The sequence below is a fragment of the Blastomyces gilchristii genome (assembly GCF_000003855.2).
Source record: "Blastomyces gilchristii SLH14081 genomic scaffold supercont1.10, whole genome shotgun sequence".
In the NCBI taxonomy this organism is placed as follows: Eukaryota; Fungi; Ascomycota; class Eurotiomycetes; order Onygenales; family Ajellomycetaceae; genus Blastomyces; species Blastomyces gilchristii.
The window spans coordinates 505,089-517,061 of record NW_003101673.1 but is presented as its reverse complement, the minus strand read 5'-3'; the positions used below and the strand labels follow the sequence as shown (position 1 = coordinate 517,061).

Genomic DNA, 11,973 nt, shown 5'->3' with positions numbered 1-11,973 from the left:
CTTTAATAGAAGATGATTTGAATGCTCTCAGAATTCTTCTCAAGACTCTGTTTTACAGACTTTGAAAGAGTTCAGTGAAATTCTCTTGATTATTTCATCAAACTTGAACTTCATAATCAGCTACTGATGTAATACAGGCTATATATAACTGTCTCATAGCCTGGAAGAATAGACCTCTCTCTGTATTTGATAGTCTGATTATGTTGTTCAATAGTCTTTCTGTCTTGACAGTTCTTTGTTGAATGTGATATTTAAAATTCAACTTGAAGTTTAATCATACTTCTAATCATTTGACATTTACACTGGATTTAATCTCTCTATTTAAAAGAGTTAGAGATAGTTCTTTCTCATTAAATCTAGAAAAGAAATGAATCAACTCAGTTTTATTTATATTAAATTAAATTTAATTAATATCTGCTCTAATAAAGATTTTCTTTGCAGCTTCTTCAATTACTTTCAAATTCTCTTTGATAGTTTTTGAGCTGTAGACTAGATCAATATCATCTATATAACTTGAAGATTGCACTATTCTCATATTTCTATTTTTGAATAGATATACAGTGTATATTACAAATAAAATAAGTGAGATTGAAGATTCTTATAATACTTCTATTTTTATCTCAGTCTTATCTTATTTCATTTTATCAAAGAAAAGTTGTATAATTCTTTTAGATATAAAACAGTTAACTTATTTTATTAGAGAAAGTGATAGTTTTAACATCTTCAATATCTGAATTAACTTCAACTTTGAAACATGATTAAATACTTCTTTTATATCAATAAAAACTGCAGTTGAGACCAGACTCTCATACTTTGCTATTTGAATATTATAAACAACTGAGAGAACAGTGTTAATTGCAGAACACTGTTTTCTATCTCTCATTTATTCACTGAATAAAAGAGAATCACTGATAGAGCTTATAAAAGATAGTTGAGTAGTTATTATCTTTTCTAAAACCTTTTCTAGACAGTTCAATAGAGATATTACTCTATATGACTTAAGAATTGAATTTTTTCTAATAGGTTTTATAAGAATCACTTCAGTGACTTCTCTTCAGCATTCAGAATGATATTCATTTTTCAAGAGATTGAAAAAGAGCTTAAAATATTCATTCTTTAAGTAGAAGTATATATTTTGAATAATTAAGTAATTAATTGAATCAGGCCCTGCAGCAGTCTTAACTGAACTTGAGAAGATAGCTGACTCTAATTTATCTTGAGTAAGATCAGGTCATTCCCAGTCATTTTCATCAATATAGTTGAGAAGTGACATATTCTCTTCCTCTGAATCTGAATCTGATGAGTTTTGAAAGAGAGTTCTTATAAAAGCTTGATATTTTTTCTCAAAAGAGTTTGCTGTATATGATTCATTCTGAAACTCATATTCTAAGATTGAAAGTTTTGCTACACTTCTTGTTTTAGTATAGTTAAAAGCTTTAAAAACTTCTTTTTCTTATACTTCTTCAAGAAATTTATTTCAGCAGTCTGTTTTAGGTTTTTTAATATCTGAAAAATATTCATTTCTGACAGTTTTGAACTCTTTATCAGAAATTATATCATTCTTTCAATCTCTTCTAGCAGTAGTCAATTGTTTTCTTTTAGATGTGATATTCTCATTTCATCAAGATTTTAAATACTTAGAAGACTTTCTCTTTGAAATATTGTCTTTAATACTTGCTAGAATAATAGATGTAATGAGCTTCACTCTATTCTTAAGCATTTTATTTGAGATATCTTGATCAGGATTTCAATACAGCTTACTCTGTCTTTCAGATTTTAACAGTTTTATACTTTCTTCAACTGTCTTTCAGTCAGCTTTTTCAAAGTTAAACTGATTAGAGAGAAGAGAATTTTCACTCATTTATTTCTCACTCAGTTCAATATTAAATTGAATAATCTTATAATCTGATTCTGATGTCTCATTTGAATTAATAAATCAGTTTATAAGTCTCTTTTCTATTAGATTTTGTAATATGAAGATTAAATCTATAATAGATTTCTATTTCATATCTTTTCTAAAGAATGTTTATTGATCAGACTTGTTAACTAAATCTATTAAATATTCAAAGATTTATTTAATCAGATTATCAGCTCTTACTGCTCTTTTACATTCTGAATTTTATTAGAGAAGATGTGTATTGAAATCTCCTGTAATTATAGAGTTTCTTGATAAAGTTATATTCAGAAATCCTCTATTAATTATTCAGATGTTATTATTTTTCTTCAATAACTTTTCATTATAGATATTTATAAGCTGTATAGTATTAAACTTATTCTCTTTATCTATAATATCACTCATCAGAATATCAGAGTCAGACATGATATTAAATCTTAGATTAAATTGATATCTTGATCTCTTTCTTTCATAGATCACTACTCTTGACTTTATCTCAGACTTTTGAGATAAAAAGCAGTAGTAGCTTAAATGAGAAATGATATATTTTTGCTCAGCATTAAAATTCAGCTTCTGAAGTAGTATAAAATTAACTTTTTATTCAAATGTAATTTGAAGACAAGAATAAATGCAATTTGAGTTTCTATTCACATTATTTTAAATAAATATGATTTTTGAAGAGTTTTTAAACTTTTTTTGTTGTTTTTATTGTATATTCATACTAAAAGAGAGTAGAGTAGAATCTAATCACTATCATCAGATAGTAGATTATAACTATTCTGAAAAGTAGAAATCTCAACTGCTTGTATTATATCTAGTTTATTATCAGAGTTATTTCTCAATTCTCTAATCTTAACAGAAGTTTGAGGATTCAAATTCTGTTTACATTTAACTCAAGAATTGAAGTTTAAAGATTTAGATAGTTGAGAGTTTCTTCTTTTTAAGCTTACAGTTGTGAGTTTACTGACTTGACTATTTTCTTCAGTTCTAGATTTGCTTTGAGCTTCATCTTTTCTTCAGTTCTTTTGAGTTCTTGAAGTAAATATACATTCTTTTGAGCTAGATACATGTTTTTCTTTAGAATTAGAGCATTTAAGCAGAGTGTATTAATATATTTCATCTCTTTTTAAGCATGTTTCACATTTATACTCACTAGTTTTATGATCTCTGATATAGAATGCACATTTTGAGTCTCTGAAATAGAAGATTATAAAGTATTCATATCTTTGATAGTTTAAACACTGTGTTTGAGCTTTGAGATTCATTCTTGAGTCTTTGTATTCATGAACTTTCATTTTCAAATCTGCTACTCTTACTTCAGAGATTCTTGACTATTTAAGTGTTTTTATATATACTAGAACAGAGGCATTTCTTCTGCTTTATCTGAACTTAATTAAATTTAGTTATACAGACTCTTTTCTCAGTTGAATAGAGTTGTATTCTTCTAATTTATTTTTGAGAAGTAGCATTTCTTCTTCACAGTCAAAAATTTCAACTGAAATATCATAAAGAATGAATTTATCTCACTTTTCATCTCTCTCAGATAGAATTATTATGTTTAACAAAGATTCTACTGTTGATTTTCAGAGTTTCTCATTCTGAATAAGAAATTCTGCACTGAATTCAGATATTGTAGTCAGAATGATAGAGTTTTCAAAGAAGAATGACTCAATTGAAGCTATAACTGATTTTTGAACTTCAATATCAGTTATTAACTGAGAAAAGAACTGCTGATTAATTTCATTTCTGATTCTGAAAATAAGATTTGAGTTTAACTTGTTCCTTTGCAAGATGTTCTGATTTAAGACTTTGAGAATAAGTTCTCTATTTCTGAAGATTTGAAAGTTTTTCTTCTTTTACATTTTTTTCTTCACTTTTCTATCAATAGAAGTATGAGTATTATTCTTCTCAGTTTTCTCAGGATTTTGAGCATGTTTTGAGATAGCAGATTTAGAGACAGCAGATTCAGCTGCTTGAGCATATGTTTTCTTCTGATTCAAAGAAGAAGAAGAAGTAGAAAAGAAGAAAGAAGAGCAAGATGAGAAGTCAGTGATTATACTAGAAATTTTCAATGTTTTTTGAACTGTGTTTGAAATTCCAAGTTTGAACTGAATCATCTTCTGTAGTTGTCTAGTCTGAGTATGAAGAATTAATAGAACTTCTTTATTTATCTCACTCAGATACTGTTTTTCAAGAATCTTACTTGCTTTTTCAAGTTTCTGTATTTCAAGAACTTGTTATTTCTCTATTTCTTCTTTCTTTCTTCTCTTCAGAATTTCAATCTCAGAAATAGCATTTAAGAAAGCATCTTTTTTCACATCAACTGAGTGTAATTTTGAACTCATTATTCTTACTCAATGAAAAGTTGATCAGACTATTTCAATTGAGATATGTATTGAACTCTTTTAAAAAGTTAGTCAGACTGTTTCAATTAAGAGGTTTTTAAGTCTGTTTTCAATTGAAAAAGTTGATTAGACTGTTTCAAAAGAAGAATAAAAGACTTTTATGTATGAAATACCTGATTTTTTTCACACTAGTTCAGTAACTAGATTAGATTTTTAAAGAGAATCTAATAAACTAAAATTGATTTTTAAGATAAATCAATAAAATCTTTACAATCTCTTTCTTAGAATACAGTGAGAAAAAGTATGATATCAATTGATAATAAATCAGATAATATGACAGTTTTTGAGAGAAAAACTGATAAAAAATAAATCAATTTTTTACAGAGAAATTGATTAAAACTATTCAATTTTATTCTAAATTATTCAATTCTTCTCACACAACAAGTATACAACTCAAATCAGTTAATAAAGAGTGTAAAAAGAAATTAAGTATTAATGAAAGCTCTTCAGCTACTGAAAAAGTAATTCTTACTTAAAAGAATATGAAATTATGACAGAAAACAGCTCTGTTTTTAATTCTTTATAAGAATATTGTATAAAACTCAGAGAAAAATATCTTACTTTTTTAAGAGAAGTAAAAAACTATTTCTAAGATCTTTTTTTTTTTTGCATTAACTGCTGCAGAAGAATGAGATAGAAACTGCTAAGATATATACTACTATATACTCTCTATCAAGACATTCTCTCTTCAGAGTCTTGATATTATAGAGAATATAAGTCTGTTTCTATATAATAATATAAATATTGTCAGTGAGATGTAGAGAAACTGGTTATTTATATCTTAAAATAGAAGACTTTGTCAATGATTATATTAATATAGAGTTAATTCTTAAATTCAATAGAAATCTAGTATTGCTGTTCTCAATCTCTTGCAGAATCTATTGAATATTGAGATATTAAAACTAGATTTAATATATCTCACTGTGCAGGGATCAAAGGCTCAGTCAGATCTTGAGATATACTGATTTTATAGTTGTTGTATCTGCTGATTATGTATTAAATACAGTTGCTGAGGTATCTTTTTGTACTTTTCTGCCGGGGACAGGCCAGATTGAGAGGGGTGGTACAAGGGTGAGACTTGGCATTGATGTCTAGATACACTGAAGACAGACTGTGAAGATTGCACTTCAGAAGTGGCTGTTGATTATGTACTTGATATTATCATCAAGATATCTTTTTATATTTTTCTGCTGGGGATGGGCCAGATTAGAAAGGACGGTATGAGGGTGAGACTTGATGTTGGTGTTTTAGAACATCAAAGATGGACAGGGTTTTCGCGGAGGTCGCTTCTCAGATATCTCCACAACTACAGATCAGAGATCTTCCAAAATCAAGAAGATTGGTGCATATGGCTAGGTCTCTTCACCTTACAATTTGTATGGCAATTTGGCCCGGGGTTGTGGTGTGATAGGGGAGAACAGGGGATAATCCCACACAGGAGTTTCGAACAATGTCTGGTTCATGTTTGGCTGGATAACTCCACCACCACACGGGGTATGTGGTCAGCGATGGGGTCAAAATGCTCATATGATCGAGGGCTTCTCGATGGATCTATCGGCGGGTTCTTATTCGAAAAATCGAGCGAGTTCGTGGTGGAGCAGTGGTCTGATTCTTGAGTCTTTGAATCTTTTTACATTGAGACAGACACATTTGAATGAGCTATTGAAGACACTCTTCTACAGATGAGCAAGAACAGCAAGCTGCACTCAGTAATGTACAATGATAGAAAACTATCAGACACTGAGCTCAATTACTCAGTGTATGAAAAGAAATTACTAGTGATTAAGTACATACTGATATTATGAAATAAATATATTGATAACAGATATACAATAACAGTGATTACAGATTATAAAAGTCTTATCTATCTATAATTAACAATGAAACCTTTTAAACACTTAGTATATTGAATCTCAGAGTTCTAAGTGTACAATCTTAATATCAAATACTGAAAGAGATTAGATACTATAATATCTGATACAATCAGTTACAGATCTGATTTCATGAGTGAGAGTTCTATGAATCAGATATAAGAGAAGTTCATGTTAAATATACTGAGAGAATACAAGAAATCAGAATGAGTGAATACAATAATCTCTTACTTAAAGAATAGTAAGATATCAGATAATAAGTGTCTTATAAAAGTAGTAGAAGAGATGCTTCTGAACTTCAAGCTGAGAAAATTGAAAAATAATGTTATGTTTTATCACAATCTAGAATATATGAAAGCTCTCTATCTAGAATATTTATTTAGATATGACTTAGTGACTTATATACATAAGGAATTCAGTCACTTAGAAAGCTCTGAACTTATGAGTGTACTTGAATCAAGAGTATACTGACTAAGCATGACTGAGAATATTCAGATATACACTTATAAGTGTCTGAATTATCAGGTTGTGAAAGAATCTAAGAAAGGATTAAAATGTGAGAAAGTGCAACATCAGATGAAGTGTATGATACAATCATTTAAATAATGAGAGATGAACCTTATAGACATACTATCACAGATGTCAAATGAAAATTGATAAATAATCACTGCTATTGATTACACTACTGACTGATCAGTTATAAAAGCAGTTTCAGAGATGAGAGAGAAGATAGTGATGAAGTTTCTACATAATGAGATCTATATTAACTATGAAATACTGTGTGAGATTCTAACTGATAATAATATGAATCTTATAGAAGAAGCAGTGAAACATTTCATGAATCAGTTACAGATAAGATATTATAGAACAACATTATATCACTTACAGATAAACAGAAAAGTGAAACACTTAAATAAAATCTTAGATAACATGCTGATGAAATATCTAGTGAGTAAGTCTATAAGATTATGAGATGAATATCTTGATCAGGCACTATTAGTCATGCGAATTTGATAGTATACAGTCTTTAAGTGTTCATTATTCTATCTGTTGTATAAATTGCATTCACACATTCTGAAGAATACTTCAGAAAAGATGGGAAAGAAAACAGTAGTTATGAATGCAGCAGTAGTAGTTGCAGATGTAACAGTTGCAGATATGAAATCAAGATTGAAAGAGATCAGCTATGCATATATAAAAGCTAATGAGTTACTTCTGAACTGAGCAATTCAATCAAAAAGAATATGAGACTCACTAGTTAAGAAATCAAGTCTCAAGATAAGAATGTGAGTTCTTATATATAATGAGAGCTCTGAGAAGTTTCAATCTAGATGATTTATACTCTATAAAATACTTAAATTATATTCTCTGAGAATATACACATTGAAAGAATCAGAGAGATGAATCTTATACAATTTAATAAATGATTTATATCTTGTAAAGATAAAGATATAAGATCTGAGTAGATTATAATTATCTACAGCACTCTTATCAGCATTGAAGAAGAACAGACTTATAATTGAAAAGTCTCATGAAGTAAGAGAAATCATAGATACTTATGAATCAGATGATCTTACTTATTTCAATCTTTTCATAATTATAAGAAAAGAATGAGAAGAAATGAAGAAATCAGATAAATATCACACTTTAATAAGTGATGAGACTGTAGCTGATTGTACAATAATATACTGCAGACAGTAGACACAACATAACAAAGAGCAGTCTTAAAGTGACAGACTTACATATGAATCAGATTGCAGAAGAAAAAGAAATTCAGAGTTAAATTTAACTATTTACATCAGTTCAATTATAAAGATAACAGAGAATGAAGCATCTGAAACATTCACAGATGCATGAGATCAAGCCATCTTAATTCCTGAAAATACTCAGAGATCAGATGAGATTAGTTTCAATAAGCTGTTTACTGTAGTGATCTGAGCAGGTGAAGAGAGACAGTATAATGCATGAGACAGAATCACAAAAGATGAAAGCTGCTGAACCTAGTCACTGAACACTATATTATATAGAGATCATGTAAGAGTAGTGACTAACAGATAAAGAAAAAGTGTAAGAAAGAAAAGAAATAATGAATTGATTATCAACTGTAAGAATTAACTGTAAAAAGACAAATGTTATCATACATACTTTATTCATTTTCATACATTACATGTTAATTCATTTTCAATGTCACATTATCTGAAAAACATCAAAAAAAAAAAAAATAAGGAAATCTCAAAACTCAAGATTCATAAAAGATTTGAGAGCTGTAAGTCACTCTCATAACAATGCTGTATATGTCTCTGATTTCTCTACTGCTCTGTGTACAACATTAATATTATTTATCACAAGATTGACTGAAATGTTAATATAGAAATGTGTATACATGTGTGTAGAAAAATTAAAGAAGAGCACAGAATCTGCAGAATCAGAAGTCAGAACAGAGAAGACAGAGACAGAAGAAATGAAAGAAGAAGAAGACACAGAATTAAATAAATGACAGTGAGAGTTATTCAGAGCTGAACACTTATGACTCAGTATATACACAATCTTTCTCACAGAGAAGGGAGAGAAAGCACTGAGAGAAGCTTGAAGACAGAAGAAAGTAGTCTTGACAGTGTTATTATCTTTGATTAAAATGATCTCTGATGCTGAAGCAACTAAGAACTATTATTAGTATATAAAACTATAAAAAGCAGAAATAATAATTACTGAATAAATACTTACTGATCTTAGAATTGTACATGTAATTACAACATGCACAAGACTTCTCAGAAAGAGAGAGAGAGACACAGAGAAATGCAGAAAGCAGAATACAGTGTATGAATGACTTATTTCTATAATAACATCTCAGACAAGACATATAAGTCTCATATCTATGAGTATAAAAGAGTATGATATCTGCATTTCTGTTTCTGAAAACACAGATATTCTTCACCTGTATTATAAAGTCAGATGACAAACATCAGAGAATAGACTGATACAGATTAATTATTCTAAAAGTATTCATCAGAGTGAATATATCTGTAATATTGAATTTAATAGTTATAAAAAGTTTCTTAATATCTGTGAATATCATGACTTCATGTATAATAAAACTCATAATAATTTTCTCTAAGAACAGAAAAATCAGTATCAGAAAGAGAAGAGAAAAAAAGAAAGACTTACAATCTTAACACTGTTGAGAAAGAAAGTGATTCTCTGATATAAATGAATAATTATCTCATCATGAATATTTAAAATAAATATAATAATCAGCATCTGTGACTGAGCTTCAGACAGTTATATTGTACACAGTCTTTATACAATAAATTGTTCTAGAGATTAGTAAGAAGGGTGAGAGTATATATACTGATAGATGTGATTCATTAAGTTTACATAACATCTTCTTGAAACAGGGAGAGCTGATAATAAAAGCAGAGACAGCAGAAGCAGAGAGAGTAGAAGTAGTGAGAGTGAGAGTCACAGAAACAGGAATAACAGAAGAGAGAGAATCAGACACAGAGATAGATATAAGAGATTGAAGAGAAGTAACAGAGAAAGAAATAGAGAGAGCAGAGAGAGATATGAGAGACTCAGCTATACATGATATGAATAATTTCTTCATTATCACATTCTTCAAGTTTTTGATTAATGATTCAATATTGAGATGTTCATTATCATCAACAGATATGAATCTGTCAATATGTGAAGATTCTATGCAAATTAAAACAAAATATCAGTATCTGTATTCATGCAAAACATAATCAGATGCCTGCTAGAAAAAGAAGATTGAGAGTGTATAAGAAGATGAAGAAGATGTGTTATTCATAATAGTACATTCTGACAATTATTAGAAGATAAATAAGTTCTGATCATGTTTCACAATGTGTTACACTTACTGCTAATGAACTGCCTGATATGAGCACTACAAGAACACTTGTTATGAGAATGAGAAGTCATCATCAGAAACACATACAATGTGATAGATAAATAACAGATAGAAGATGTTGAATAAGAGAAGAAGCAGGAATCTTGAATGAGATAGTAGTGTTTATAATGACAATGATAAAGAAAATGATTGAAGAATGAGAAAAGTTAGTGAATAAGTGATGTAATATAGTGAAAGTTTCTTAATGAGAATGTATGCAGAATACTAGCTGAATCAGAAATAGATTACATAATTGTGAAAACTAGTATGCACTAATCTGTATAAAGCTAGGACATATGACATGATCATGTGAGTGTGACTGAATCTGGTGAGAGAGGATGTGGTTCAGAAGAATGTATGACTGTTGAATAATAACGCGGCCGCTCCTGAACTTGCTTATGAATGTAAAGAGGCCATAGCGGCCACCAATTAATTTAGCGTACGATATATAAGAAGCCGGCATACGCCTGTAATCATACGCTGGCTCAAGCAACCTTTGAATCACATTATAATTATTTATAAGCTTACTGAACATCAGATGTGATGATCTGAGCTATTAAGTTATTTTCATTTTACTATACACTATCATCTCAGTAGTCAGAACTTAATAACAGATACTCTCTTATAATAAGAGTAAGATATATCTTTTAATATAACAGATATCTGTTGAATGAACTAAGAACACTGACTCTTAGATCTAAAGATATTAGTTGATCAAGATAGAATAACTTATAACACTATATATACTTCTTCAATTAGAACACTCTCTCTCTGAACTGTCACTGATACTGATACTGATATCTTAACTTCTTCTACACTGAATAAACTGTAATATATAACAGTCTGAGCTGATGAACTTCTTCAGACTCTCACTGAAGCAGTATAATAAGAAGTGTCTTAATTCTCTTCAGAACTATATATAAAGACTAATATCTCAGACTGTTTAATTAATGATAATAATACTTTATAATTCTGTAAATAATATTAAGTCTCTTACTCTAAACTCTTATACATCTGAATAATATAAGAGATGCATGATTTGTGTATAATTAGTTATTCAGACTGTGAATAACTGTATTAAATAATCTCTCAAGAGTTCTACTGATCTGAGATATTAAATAGTATCAGATATTTTATTTGAAACTGCAATCACTACTCTTTCATTATCTTATAAAAAGATTGTAGAAAAGATCTACTGAAATTACTCAATGTCTCTGATAGAATCTGATAAGATGTGATAATTGACTTTACTGTTAATCTCTCTAAGAGTAAGAATTATAAGAATATTCTGATTATTATTGACTGACTGAGTAAAGATGTAATATTAAAATCTTATAATAAGATAAATACTGAATAAGTTACTGAAGTCTTTCTACAGAGTTTATTCTATCAGATATATGAATTACTGAGATCTATAGTATCAGATTAAGACTGTTATTTCATAAGCATTCTCTGAATAAGAATCTATCAAGTTCTTAAGATTATATATTATTTATTAACTATCTATCACTTTGAGACTGATGATATATCAGAGTAAATAATTCAGATAGTGAAGAATTATCTTTATAAGTTCTGTAATTATTTATAAGATAACTGATATAATCTTCTTCTACATGCTGAAGTTACTATCAATGACTGAGATGTTATTTTAATAGATATAAGTCTGTTCTTTCTTATACACAGATTTCATATAAAAGTATTGAATCTTCCAGAGATCACACATTTCACACTGAATCTTTGCAGTTCAATTCAGATTATTAATAATATAGTAATAAAGTTCTGAGATGTCTGTGACTGAGCAGAGATCTTCATGACAACTGTGAAATAAGATCAAGAAGATCAAGCTAATATCTGATAAGATTTTACAAAGCAGTATATGATAGAAGATCTTATATA

General features: G+C 28.8%; 1 protein-coding gene across 1 annotated transcript; it reads right to left on the bottom strand.

The window, feature by feature from the left end:
• Window positions 1-9,023: 9,023 nt before the first annotated feature.
• Window positions 9,024-9,863, bottom strand: BDBG_17197 (uncharacterized protein; the record flags this gene model as incomplete). The annotated part of the gene is made up of 2 exons (XM_031724975.1): window positions 9,024-9,105; window positions 9,520-9,863. Coding segments are annotated over 2 exons (425 nt in total), but the record flags the coding sequence as incomplete, so codon positions are not given.
• Between the last annotated feature and the right edge of the window lie 2,110 nt (window positions 9,864-11,973).